At 33.2% G+C, this 13,845-nt stretch overlaps 3 protein-coding genes across 12 annotated transcripts in view; 1 reads left to right on the top strand and 2 right to left on the bottom strand.

The window, feature by feature from the left end:
• The window catches only part of LOC109544537 (G protein-activated inward rectifier potassium channel 3), a 30,129-nt gene extending 27,339 nt beyond the window's left edge, over positions 1 to 2,790 (bottom strand). For all 3 annotated transcript variants that reach the window (XM_019914786.2, XM_019914788.2, XM_019914787.2), the window contains exon 1: positions 2,540 to 2,790. The gene's annotated coding sequence lies outside the window, so the exon portion shown is untranslated. The remainder of the gene's footprint in view (positions 1 to 2,539) is intronic.
• The window catches only part of LOC109544621 (cytosolic endo-beta-N-acetylglucosaminidase), a 25,529-nt gene extending 12,944 nt beyond the window's left edge, over positions 1 to 12,585 (top strand). For 2 of the 8 annotated variants that reach the window (XM_048663473.1, XM_048663474.1), the window contains exons 2-10: positions 5,044 to 5,222; positions 9,704 to 9,966; positions 10,025 to 10,191; positions 10,247 to 10,547; positions 10,610 to 10,775; positions 10,830 to 11,039; positions 11,097 to 11,445; positions 12,167 to 12,323; positions 12,380 to 12,585. In XM_048663473.1, coding sequence (XP_048519430.1) covers positions 5,163 to 5,222; positions 9,704 to 9,966; positions 10,025 to 10,191; positions 10,247 to 10,547; positions 10,610 to 10,775; positions 10,830 to 11,039; positions 11,097 to 11,445; positions 12,167 to 12,323; positions 12,380 to 12,488 — 1,782 coding nt within the window. In that variant the 5' untranslated portion in view covers positions 5,044 to 5,162 and the 3' untranslated portion in view covers positions 12,489 to 12,585. Of the gene's footprint in view, positions 1 to 5,043; positions 5,223 to 7,831; positions 8,111 to 8,174; positions 9,603 to 9,703; positions 9,967 to 10,024; positions 10,192 to 10,246; positions 10,548 to 10,609; positions 10,776 to 10,829; positions 11,040 to 11,096; positions 11,446 to 12,166; positions 12,324 to 12,379 lie in introns of those variants that run through there. The other 6 variants (XM_048663478.1, XM_048663479.1, XM_048663475.1 and 3 more) reach the window with 6 other exon arrangements.
• Positions 12,586 to 12,677: 92 nt separating this feature from the next.
• The window catches only part of LOC109544622 (keratin, type I cytoskeletal 9), a gene marked incomplete in the record, with an annotated part of 4,429 nt that continues 3,261 nt past the window's right edge, over positions 12,678 to 13,845 (bottom strand). Inside the window, 5 exon segments of the mRNA XM_048663481.1 lie at positions 12,678 to 12,757; positions 12,837 to 13,000; positions 13,111 to 13,356; positions 13,519 to 13,719; positions 13,776 to 13,845. Of these exon segments, the coding sequence (XP_048519438.1) occupies positions 12,849 to 13,000; positions 13,111 to 13,356; positions 13,519 to 13,719; positions 13,776 to 13,845 (669 nt within the window).

The following is a 13,845-nucleotide window of genomic DNA, read 5'->3' as shown; positions in this document are numbered from 1 at the left end:
CTATATAAAACAGGACGTCTGAATCGGGATGTACTGAATAATTATTTACTTCTAATCCTCTCATCGATTCAACCGGAATATGCCTATTTATATATTTATCGTCTTAGTGTAAACGTTTGCCGGGCTAAACGATTCCTCATTGATGATACATTGTTTTTTAAGCTCGTGCGAAAACGGATTAGGATCTTAATTAGAAATATTGAAAATATACAAAACAGTGTAACCTAATTAAAATTTCTTTCATGGTTTCTACCAGGATTTTTATGAATTTTTACTGAAAATACACTGATACATTTTGCAATAAGGAAAAACATTACGATTCCAAAAAATATGCAATGTTATTGCCAATTTTACTCACTGTTACCTATAATTGCCACCGCTCGAGAAAATAATGGTTGTTTCAATTTTTTGTTTAGTTCCGGTGCAATTAGCCTTGTTTTCTACTCGGAAACAGTGTTTGCCATTTTTGTTCAATTTATAACAGCGGTTTTCCCGAAGTTGTTCGCACTTTAGTAAGTTTACCTGGCCTCCAAACGGTCCAGCTTTATGTCCATTCGATAATATACTGGAATACAATCCGATCACATAATAAAAGTTCATGTTATGTATTGAACGCAATAAATGCAATAGGATCTGCTTGTTTTAATAGCACAAATAGAAACGATGCTCAACTCAGCAATTATAGTGTTAAGGCATATCAACTATTATTGTTAGGTAATAATAAGTTGCTTGCTAATTAGCAGTTAAGTACGTAATAGCAAATTGCATTTTGGTTTAGTACAGATGAAAATGTAAAATTTAAATTTGTTTTATGCAATAGAATTCCACAGAATATGATAAATGGTTCAGTTAAATTTTTCCATCGCATTGATAAATGTTTTCAAATAAAGAAAGATTCAAATCGTTAAGAGTTCTTTCGCAACTTAGCATGTGACTTAGTAGCATTTTGGTTCACGCTAAAGAAATGATCAGAAAATGAAAACTGTAAGTTGTAATCAAAGTTGTAACAATTTTACCGTTTTTGTCTAGTTGATTGGTCACTTTTTAAGGTGTTAAAGATACCAGATTTATTCAACTTTTTGAGACATTGAAGTGCGCTAATAATATTAGTACCTGGATGGAAAATTCACATCTCGTTAACTTAAAATGCTCGCCTATGAATTTAATTGAAAAATTTTCAAAATTTGGCCGATGTATTTTCAATTGTTTAAACGCGTTTTATGTTTTCGGCAACTGGTTGCAAACCACTTAAAGTACTGATTTTTGCTCATGCAGCATCGTTATGATGGGAGGTGCTTGAAACGTAAAATAAAAAGCATGACTTCTTTACTTATGAAAAATGTAAAGTTTAATAAACGAAAAATAGTGGCAAACCGCTTTTTCCCTAGGAAAAGTTGTGAGTTTCAAGAAATCAGGAACTACATGGAAGTTCTAGATTTAACTTCAAATGCGAAGGAGATGGAGACTTTTGGAAAATTGTAAAGATTGGCGTTAAGATTATTTGATTCAGTAGCTTTTAATTAATCAGAATGGAACGAGTTTTCCGTTTGTAGCATTTCCTAAATTTGAAATAAAATTAAAGACTATCAACTATTTGTAAATAAAATTTCCATTTTTTGGTACTTATTGCTAAAAAAGACTATTTTCCAGAAATACAAGTTTTTCTAAACCAATGCAGATTTCTAGACGAATCTGCTTGAGAATAGCTTCTAACTTATAACGTTTTGGCATTTTATTAAACTAAGGCATGTACGGAAATTATTATCTGGAATTCTAATTTGTAGATAGTAAAATGATATTTTTCTTTCCTTCTGATTTTTTCGGTAGGATAAAAGCTTCTACGAAGAAAGAAATGCATTTCATTGTTAATGTTTCCTTGATAATAAGAAAATTGTAATAAAATAAAATAAGAAGAATAATTATAAATAGTCAATCTAACAAGTCAAAATATGAGAATCTTTTGCGAAAAAATATTTTCTTTATAAAATATATTTCATGACATTTATTTAATCTAAAGAATATACCTACAGTGATAATTTCAACCGCATAGCTCTCACCAATTATTGTGGTATTCTATCGTATTTTCACTCTTCTACTAGTCTTTTTTTGCAGTTTCCCATTGATTTTCCTATTGAACATTCCCGTATACGCGACACACCGTATATTATCCATACGAAACATGATCCGAACAGCAACAAAATGCGTATTTTTTAATAAAGTAAAAATGACATATTTTATAGACAAAGTTTTTATTAATGGTTTCGCTATGAAATAGACTTTGTCCGAAACGTGGTGTGTAAAACCTACGTCGGTATTTCAACATAAGTTTTCCTTAGTACTGCAGCATTTCTGCAATAAAAATCGTATATTGACCAATGAATAATTATAATTAACTTCTGTATCAGAAGTTAATTATAATGTGGAAAGTGGACGTGGAAGCATCGATATCCAACAACAATCTAGCGAGCAAATAAATAATCGTAAATCTCCTGAACACACACTATAGTGACATTGTACGATATCAAAGTCCCTGACTTACCGTTGCAAAACCGAAATAATGAATCCTAAAATTGATGAAAAGTTGAAACAATCTACGATCCGTTGAACCACCCTCAAGTCTCTTTGTACTGATTGCAACCACTTTTTAAAAGTCTAATCAAAAAACACATTTTGATCGATTTGGTGAAAACTATTCGTTAACGAACTTGCTCGTACGCGTTGCCTGCGAACTGCCGATCACTAACCGAACAGAACTGGAGATACGAGAATACTAATTTTGAATCGCGGCCGACATCTTTTAAAACACGCATGGTGTGGTTGGTGATACCAAAATATATCGGGGGAAATTATAAACTTACCAAGTTACAACTTACAGGCACTGTCAGCACACTTCACGTTACTCTCTGGCTGCTTTTCCACTTTCCCTAGTCGAACTGAAGTTGCACGATGAACCTTTAGGCTATTTATATAAGTACAGCCCTTATTGTGATTTTCTACCCCACCAGTCTTGTAAATCTGTATAATGTCTTCATTTGGTACTTACGCCTAATTAGATACTCAGCCCTAGAACCGACCATTAAATGTAAGATATTTCTAATGGATGATCTTTTTCAGATTTGAACACAGAAGGAAAGACTTTGAGATGAAACCGGCAGAGAATCACCAAAAATGCCTTAGACAAGTCAAAAAAGAACCCCCAGCTCTGTTCAGTTTGTTCTTATAAATAGGACTTATCGGCGGTATTTTAGCTGAAATACCGATTCGTATTCAAAAAGCGTTGTTATTTCATGAGTTATTAACAAAATGTGACAATAAACCCTGAAGATTATGTAGCTACGAATCGAAAGAACTTAGAACAACGTGAATAAAGCACAAAAGTTTACTTTTGCCTGAGGAATATTTTTCTAGCTCCGACATCCGTATTTTAAACACTCTGTATATATAGGCATAATTCATATAAACTGAAAAAACTGACCCATTTGCAAACTTTGTAGTTACAAAAACCTTAGTTTTCCCAGAAAAAATATTCACTTAGCAAAGCCGATTCGATTTTGGAACTGGACGGTTGGATTTTTTGCTTCATAAGCTAAGGTTCCAAGGCAAATCGTTTCTGATATACAGGGTGTTGACATTTGTAATGCCGGTATTACACTATGCACTTTTCCCCGATTTATTGGCAAATAAAGTGGGCCAATTACTGAAGCTCATCTTCTTGCCCGTCATCGACTTTACACTTGGTTATTGTTCTCACAATAAATTGGAGCAATTTCTTTAAAACCAGCATAAATTTCAATACTTTAGTTCTTTGCCAGTTCTTAGAGTTAAATTCTTTACTTATGCCTCCAAAGAAGCGACTAATTTTCAGTAATGATTTGCTAAATTCTCTGAAAAAATTTCGCATTTTTAGTAGATTCAAAATTAGCAAAAAACACGAATTTTTACGAAGTTTCAACACTCTTTTTCGAAACGTTTGTCAGTACCTTTAGTAAACACCCTGTATATCTTATCATAATCATCATTAAGCGTTTTCCGTAATCATCGCCTATCATCCTTAAGCCTTGTTATCATTATTAAGCTCTTGCAGCATTTATGTAATTATGCGATTAAAAAAACATTTTAAATGCTGAAGCATTATTCGATTTTGTCGACTTTTCTTTTTTTTCTCTCGTATCCTTACACTATCTTTTTAATTATTTGGATATTGAGAATCAACTCCTAAAATACATCTACGTTATTTCGAAACACCCTGTTTACTACCTACTAGAAAATAAACTCTAATTGATTCCTCTAATTGCAATTTCTCAGTCAACATTTCGTTTATTGCTGATACACGGAGAACTTAATTTTACTGTCTATAAAATACATACAAATACACAGGAAAAAATCTAATGTTATTACAATAGCAAATAAATCTTGCAGCGGAATACCTGCAAGTTGTGTGAAATCCCTGCTACCTGGTAATTTTTAAATTATGATTATCAATTTAAATTGTGATTATTATCCTATAAACAATATGAATTTTTCAAATTAAGTGATATATGTGGTAACAATAACTCGTTCATTCTTAGTCAAGGATTTTGCTAAGTGAGAAATCCTTCGGAAAACAATTTACGTTCTGCCAGGTCTGTAAATACGAAAATATCGTACAGCAGGAAACAATGCTTTAGAAAAACCTTGGACAGGAAAATCCCGGAAAATGTAAACTCACATGCATATAAAACGGTTTATTTATTTATACTCAATTGGCTGCCAACAAACATGACGAGTTTTTTGGAAAGTTCTTTTTATTCAATTAACTCCGTTCCAGAATGTACGTATTATTTGCAATTAAAAATAAATATTTATTATTTATTTAAGCAACAGCATTGCCCAAACAGTTAAATATATTTATAGGTATATTGAGGAACACTGGGAGGGACAAATAAATACACTTGCAGCTTGCAGGAGGAATTATATGCATTTTAGTGACCTGAACAGTAGCAATACTCATTTTAAATCTCCGCTAAATTTAGTTTGATCTTAGCAGAAACATTATATTTTTAGCCGGAACATGGGTGAGACAAATCCTGATCAGTTTCTACTCATGATACTAAAACTAACGGCTAATTGACGGGCTTAAAAATCCGAGAAGCAAATAACCGATCAAGAAGAACAACATTGGCATGAAAGTTATTTTTAAAGCAAAACTAGAAATTTTGCATAGAACCGATAAAGTTAAGAAGGTATGTAATAACACAATTGAAAAACCATATTACTACATGGCTAAAAATATTGTTCACGAATTTCTTCGGTTAATTGTTCAGGTAAGAAGATAATGGCCAAGTAAATCCCTCGTCAGTTACCTGACTAAGTCGGATGAACGACGGTTATAAGACAATGCGAATATATTCTAGGAATTTGACAAATAATACTTATATAAAGCTTTCGCAGAAGTCATTAACATAAAAATCTGCATTGTATGGACTAATGTTAACAGCTTTCGGTATTAAGGAGAAGATGGATGGTGTTTTAACTATAAGCACCGAAACTAATTCTTGTTCGTTTCCTGTACAATAAACTTGATAATAATTGTTGTTTTTATTTAACCTTAGTCTAATCAACGACCAAACTGAAGTCAATAAATTAATTAAACTGCACTGTAAGACTGCACTGTAGCTTGCATTATTCCATCTAAAGCTTCATAATTCAACAAATCAAAGCAAATGCTATCAGTCAATATTATCTAGAAAAATACAGGATGTCTTTAGATAATGTTGCTTCCATTCCATTTAACGCATTTTGAAAAATACAATAAATGATTTAAATTAATTTTAATACAGATTTAATTACGTCTTCCTTATAATTCCATTCCTATTGGCTAATGCCCATAAACACAAAAAGGAGAACCATTTTCTTCAGTCTGAAATAAGATAAAAAGTGCTTATTTCCTAAGCAGTACTTATTTATTTAGGCCGTAGTACAATTTTTCCAATACGTAATAACGTATAATTAACTAACGAATATTAATAGGAACTATTTTTTATTTTTTTTTCTGATTGACGCTAAAAAAACTTATAGTAACTGGTCAAGTGCCGAGTTTACTGGCCCTTATTTTCCTTCTAGCTTCACTAATTTTCTGCGTGGATCAAAGGAGCATTCATTTATCGTCGCTTTTACTACTTACAGATAATTGAAATGAAAAATTCTAGAGGATTTAAATCCGCAAAATCTGGGGACCACAGAAAACGTTCTTTAGATGATTTCTTTCTTCTGCCAATTGATAGTGGGCAGGCGTCATGTTGGAACCACTTTTGCTTCCAAGTATTGCTGTTATAGCTGATTTCGCAAAAGCATTTCAATTTTCGGATTATTCTATTGGCCTTATGATCTTGTTAAATTATTTTAGTGTTTTTTGATTCATTATCAATCACTTGACGTATTTTTTTCCAGCGTGTGTTTCTGGAAATGTTTCCCTCAAAACAGGCATTGTTTAGTCGTAAATCGAAATCGTTCTCGTAAGTGTATCGATGCCTTATTCGCAGTGCCTCTACATTCGAAATATACCTCCACATCTCCAAAACCATTTTATTTTTATTAATGATTTTATTTTTTAATTTTCCTAATTAAAGCGCTTTTTTTTACTTTTTGTTTTCATCATCGTTATCATTTTTTTAATCAAATTCGGGTCAATTTTCACTTGCCCTCCAATCATGTTTGATTAGTTTTTTTCGAGATATTAACAATAAATAACTGCTGTATCAAAATAAAATAAAAACTATATTGTGCTTACACGTTACTTTAACGGAGTTATATTAATTTAGACAGTAATCTATCGGTATTTTGCTCGTATTTTTAAATTTGTTACTCATTGCTTTTCTGGGGATCTAATGCGACGTTCTTCGAATTAAATTTAAATGCCAGAAACAAAGAAATCGCTGGGAAGAATTCATTCGACCTCAACTTAGTTCGGTTGATGTTGGCAAACTGCAGTTCTAAATAATTAATTTAAAGGAAAATTGTATTGGTCGAACACGTATGTATTCGATCATACTGTGCAACCGAATAAGTTCTTCGAAATTAGAAAATGTCTGCCTTTTAGAAGCAATTTAGAAAATCACAATTGCATTCGCCAGCCCGAGCAGAACTAAATCGTCAGTTAGACTTGATAATTTTTGCATGGCGAATGAAAACTGAAAAATGTGTACATGGTGTTTTTCGTAGAAATTATGCTGCAAATTACATATATTTAAAATATATCTATTTATGTAACTATAAGATTTAGGAACTTAATTAACTAATTATAATTAGGAATGGTAGACTTCAATGGATTCTGCCATCAACTTTCTACAATTAATTTAATTTATAGCAAAAGCTCTAGCAGGCAGAGAAAATTCCGAAGAAATCGAAGTTACACATGAATTTTCTAGAAATTTACAAATTTGATGTTATTTGTACGAATCCTCAGAAAACACACAATGCATAAAATTGACCAAATGAAACACTGACATTTTAGCGATCATGAATGTAAAATTTCAAATCAACTTTCGAAAATCTGAAAGGATTGAAGAAGGATGGAGGACAGGAACTCTCCCAAAACGCAGATTGAAACTTAAACTATGTTGCCAATTATGGTGGTTTCACCTACTTTTAATTTCTAGTTTGGATCAATAAGAAAATTAAACAAAAGTAACTAGATAAATAAATGAACAAACCAAATAAATTGTTTGGTACGAAATGATAATGCCAGATGTATATATTTGTCTCAATTTATAGTTAAATTTGCGACCTTTGTATGCAAATTCTTATCTTATCTCATCTTGTACTAATATATATGTTATCTATATATGTATAGTAAAATAGATATTAAAAAACCTATTTACAACCATTTCCATCAATAACGCGTTTCTAACCTTATTTATAAAAATTAATTTGTTACACAAATAGTGTTGCGAACCGGATTGTGAAGTTATTTAACGGGACGGGTTTAGACGGGTAGTTTTTTCGGACACAACAAATAGAACTTTTTTTCAATCTTGTAAAAACTGTATATTTATTACTGTATCTATATCTGCCTATCTGCACGTTATCTGTAAAGTTTACATTTTATCTACCAGGCAGGTTAAGCAGTTTAGTAAGTTCTACTTTACTACTTACCTACTACTAAACGAAGCAATTAGTAAATTGCGATTTTTATTGTTGTACTTAATTGTTACTTTACAAATTTGTCAATGTCATATTTGCTTTTGATCCAACTATGAAACCAGTTGCTTAATGAGCATATTAATTCACTCCTAAATAATTATTATAATTATAATTCACTGATTCGTACCAGGGCTTATGTATTATGATAATAATTATTTAGATAACAGTTAAACATATTTGTGGTTGCTCATATCTTTGTCTCTCCACGTATGCATTATGCAAGTTGTGGAAAGAATCATAGATAAAGAATCTACCAGGCCTGTTTAATAAGCATTTTAAAGCAACATTTAAATAAATAGGGTTTGATTTTAAAAACATCCGATCCATCAAGTTAGTCGACCAAATATGCAATTGCTAACATTCAAAGAGCCTAAAATATTAGATTCGCTGGTTCAGCGTTAATTAAACAGTAAGAAAATGTCTTTATTGTAGCTTTAGTTTGAAACAATTTTTTTCGGAAAAAACATGGATTCAAAACATTGCTTTTAGTTCTTGTCCAATATCTGCAAAAACCTGTACAGACTTTCGCATGAAAGCAATAACTTTTTATTTATATTGCAAAGAAGTTTTTATGTTTTTTCTAAATACATTCGTTTAAAAAAAACTTGGTACAGCACTAACCTGTTGATTTTTTTTCCTCACCTAAATCCGTCAGCTGTCTTTCTTTCTAAAATGAATCCTTTTGCTTAATATTTTTTAAAATTCTAGAAAAATTCGAGAGGATGGTACGCCAACACCTCCAATTTCTAGGAACGAAGGGCATAAGACATAAGTTTATACAAAGCTGCCTTATTGTATTGTAATCATCCGCATTCGATTCTTCACGATTAAAATCAACTTATTATATAACACAACATAATTGAACATTTATAATTATTAATGATCAATACTCGACTATTAAGGTGCTACAGTTCCCCACAACGATCAAATTTTATGGTGCCTTTCAAACGGACCCCCAATTGAAATTATCGTCTCTGCACTTAGTTAAACCAATTTTATATTATTTATTTTGTTCCTCATATTAAATTGACACACATGCACAATAAATACCAAGTAGAATGTTTTCCATCATTATAAAACACACTGTATTGCCTTATATTATGCTACATTGATCATTTCTGTAAATAAAAATGTAAACCACCTTGTAGTACAACCATACGCTAAAGATTAGAAAGAATGCATTGATCAAGTTGTATGCATTAAATGCATGGAATCATTCACACACTAAGAACAGGAAACAGGTCAGTAAAAGTGGCCAGAGTGATAAATAAATGTTACTATCTATATGTACAAAAGCCGATTAGAGTCTTAGCCGATCAGTGTAATACTTCTTGGCTAGTTGTTGTTTTTGTATCGTTTTTCGCAGCTTTTACTGCTGTTGCCCCATAAAAGGTAATTTAATCACACGAAAACAAGCTCAGGTATATATTTTTTTAATTTGTCACAGTCATAAGCCTCATCCTTTGTTATATATAGTTTATATACATATTTAGGTTTTTTAGTAACGTCCATGTTTATTTAGGTTTTAAGCAAGATGATTCCAAGTTTCTCACAATGTAGACCAATTAGCAACTACGCCGATATAAAAGATTGTCTGGCAAATCCCCCAGAATGGGTGAATCGAGTGCTGCCATTGAAAAAACGCTCCAGTTTTGTTATTAGAAATAATCCAGAAGATTGCCATTGTCAAGAGGATTCTTTCAATCCTGGCTCGCGTATTGATAGCAGAACTGTTCCAAAAACTTTGGTATGCCACGATTATAAAGGCGGATATCAAGCAGATTCGTAAGTGAACCTTTGCATTATATGTGGTTAAATGTTGCTGTTATTTATTGATTCTCAGGTATATACCATTTGAGGGACAAGAAGATAAAACGTTGGTCACAGACGGTTATCCTTTCTACAACTGGTCGCAAATCGACTATTTTATTTACTTCAGCCACCACTTTATAACAATTCCTCCGCTGGCTTGGGTAAATGCTGGACACCGAAATGGAGTTAAAGTTTTAGGTACTGAAGCTCACAACATCAACAATCTCTCCAATCACGCATTTTTTATATTCAGGAACAATAATCACGGAAAATAATGAAGGAATCAAGATATGCGATGAAGAAATTTTCAGTTCCAGCACTGAAATGCGAGAGTTTGTTTATCAGCTTACCGAAATACAACGAACTTTCGGTTTCGATGGGTGGCTTTTGAATTTCGAGAATAAGGTGAAAAACCCCGGACTTCTCATAAGTTTCGTGGATATTCTCACTAGGAAAACACACGAACAGGATAGTGAAAACGTGGTCATTTGGTACGACAGTGTAACAAAGAATGGAGAACTTAAATGGCAAAATCAGTTAAGCTCAGAAAATAGGTTGGTTCCATAGTTGATTTTTTCATTTTTTGAAAGTTACTGTTAGGAAATTTCAATTTTAGATGCTTCTTCGACTGTTGCGACGCAATTTTCTTAAACTACACCTGGACTGAAGCAACACTCATAAAGTCTGTGGAAGCCGCTGGAGCCAGACGCTTTGATGTTTTTGTTGGAATTGATGTTTTTGGTCGAGGAATGTTTGGCGGTGGGATGTTTAACACTTACAAGGTACTCAGACGAAAAATACATTTTACAGTTTTCAGCCCAAAATTGTGCTTTTAGGCGACGAAATTAGCTCGAAAGCATGATTTATCCATAGCGATCTTCGCTCCTGGATGGACGCATGAAACCTTAGAAAAGAACCTGCAATCAACCGCATTTCACAGATTTTTGAACCGAGATGACGCATTTTGGGCAAGTCTTTGGCCGTACCTCTACACACATCCCATAAACGATTTTTTCGAAACAGACTTCCACATCGGTCTGGATTATGTAAGTTATTGCGATGGAAAACCAAAGTCTGTTGGATTATATTGTTGCAATTTTCAGAACTTCTACAACATGTACATTCAAAAACCGCAAATATCCAGGATTCTCTACCCGGAAAATCTCAAAACAATTCCCAAGTATCAGCAGATTGAATCGCTGAACTACTGCGCTTGTCTTTCCAGAAGCTTCTTTGAAACGAAAAACGTTTGCTTGATATCGACTGATAATTTTGAGGATGCCCCAGAAGGCATGTTTGCTCATAGGATTTTTGCTTGTGACATAAAACTAAGTGGCAAAATTGGCCTTTATATTGTCACGAAAAGATTGACGAACAACGATAATACAAGAGTGAAAATCATCCTAAGAACTTCATTGAATAGTGGGGCACTTAGACTGGTCAAATTGCTGGGTGAGTGTATTTATGCAGGGTGGTGATTTTTTTTGTGGATAGTTGAAGGCAACGCTTTGTGGTTTTGGGTTGAAATTGAACCTATTGTGGTTTGAATTAATTTGCGTTAACTCAATATCCAGACTTTGACTCCAGACATATTTTTCTAGTATTATTTATATGCAGTTTTTCTCCGATTTGTGTTGCTATTTGTTTTAAAGTTTCTTTAATGCCTCTTTGTCTTTCAATAGCTCATCATAATGAATACTGTATCATTCTGATCTCTTTTCTCTTTGAATTTAACTTTAATTCTCACTGCTTTATTTCGTGTACCCTTCAATCTAGTTTTGCCATTTCCTTAACATTTTCAGCGCTTTGGTTATTTGGTCTTAAAATCTTGTAATTTCGATCTTCCAGCATTTGGTTTTCCATTTTTACTTGTCTTAGTTCTTCCAAAACTGAATTTTCTTCTTCTGAATATTCAGTAACATTTTTGGAATTTTTTTGATTCCTAGATCTTTTTCATCTGCATCTCGTGGTGATTATTAATTATTCTGAAATAATTCAGTGTCTTTTAAAGTTCTTTATCTACTTACCCGACTGCCTCTATTTCATCGCCTGGACAAGTTTAAAAATTAGCAAAAAAATTGCACACATTGTGCTTCTCTTAATAATTGTTCAATTTTATATTCCAAATTATTTGTTCTACTTTCATTTATTTTTCGCTCTCAAAAATTTTCAGATGAACCAAATGCGTCTCCGACTAATAATGTAACACTATTAGAGGTGAACCCGCTGAAAGACCATGAAATACAGTATAATGTTACCTTAAATAATATTGCTAAAAGGTACATGAAATGGTTGAATAATCCTCGCTATACTGGATCGGTGCTCTTAAGGTAAGTTCTTGCTGGTTTCTTGGCTCATTTGCACATTTTCTTCAACTCATTTTTAGCATGTACGAATTTTCTACTACGTCGTGCAATCTTCTGGATGTAGCAGCTACTATTGAAAATGGCACGTCGATATATCTGTTAGATATCGGCCTGATTCAGCTGAATTAAATTGAAAAGTTAAAAATGTTGCATTTTGTATTATCTAATGTGTTAATGTAAGAGAAAGACACTGTTCCTAATTGCGAATTATATATATTTACAAAAATATATGGATTTTATTGCTAATGTTATTCTGAACTATTCCAAATACTCCTATGAAGGAAATCGGAAACTTCGTCCTTCTGGTCTTGGTTGAGGGCCATCCTTATTGCGCGTATCGTATACAGAGCGCGATTGGCCATACCCACTTTTTTTATTATAGTTATACCGGTTTATACCTGAAAATTTAAATTAAGTTAACAAAAAACTCATCAATTCCTCAAAGTCAACCCCCCCATTGTTAGTAAAGTCGCATACCTCCTAAAGTCTTCAAAAAAAGCTCCCAAATTCATCCAAAGCCTCCATCACGCCTTGCTGTAGCTTGTTATACAAATTAGTAGGATTAAAAGCGCTTATATCATGCGTGTAGCTCCCTAAATGCGGATTAGATACTACCAAGTACTGCCCCGGAGTTAATACACCTAAAACAACAAAAATCCCGTTAGACATTAAAAAGCTTCTCTGCGAACACCCAAAGTTAAATAAAAAGAAAACCTAAATCCTGCATCGTCGAAAGATAAATCGCACTAACCAGGAGGCAATTTATTGCTAATATACGGATCAGTTATCGGATCGTAATCTTCGTGAACAGGTTTCAGCTCATCGCTGTAGATCACATCGTCTGGATCAGTCGTTGTAGTAAATGGGGTAGACGATACTGGTGATAGAGTTGTAGCAATGGGAGCTGATGAAACGGGGGGCCGATTGAAATTGTTTGTAGAAGAACTCGGATTGAAGCCTTGAAAAAGTGGAGCAAACGTAACCGGTCCTGTATTGTCTTTGTGGAAAGCAAAAAACGTGTTGATTGGATTGCATCTGCTACTTTTATATCGAAGTTTTATGAAGCCTTCATCATGAATATGAAAAACTGTTTTTGATGTTGAAAGTGAGCTCTATGAATAAATGTGCAAACACAAGCAAGTTTAAATCTTTTTTGTACCTCCAGGATTGAATTGGGGTAGTTGCGGCAGCTGAAAGTCACTAAAACTCGGCAAAATTGACTGGAAACTTTGCCCAATTGCCGGTATCGTTCCCACGAAACTTTGTATTCCGTCCGATAAACCTGTGGCGAATTGTTGTGGCGAAGGAAAAAAGCCCGCAAATGCTCCACTGAAAACTCCCGGGCCGCCGTTTTGCTGCCCTGTGTTGTTCAATTAAAAAATTGTAGTGTTTTAATGTCGATTTATTCAATATTACCGGAATCAGAACTATCTGCTACTGAACTGCTCTGTTGACTATGCCCACCTTGAAATGGTCTTTGTGGTCG

This window comes from Dendroctonus ponderosae, unplaced genomic scaffold (assembly GCF_020466585.1).
Source record: "Dendroctonus ponderosae isolate FM_Combo_2020 unplaced genomic scaffold, Dpon_F_20191213v2 Dpon_F_20191213_2, whole genome shotgun sequence".
NCBI lineage: Eukaryota > Metazoa > Arthropoda > Insecta > Coleoptera > Curculionidae > Dendroctonus > Dendroctonus ponderosae.
Note: the sequence above shows the minus strand (reverse complement) of the source record. Positions and strands in the feature narration are given on the sequence as shown.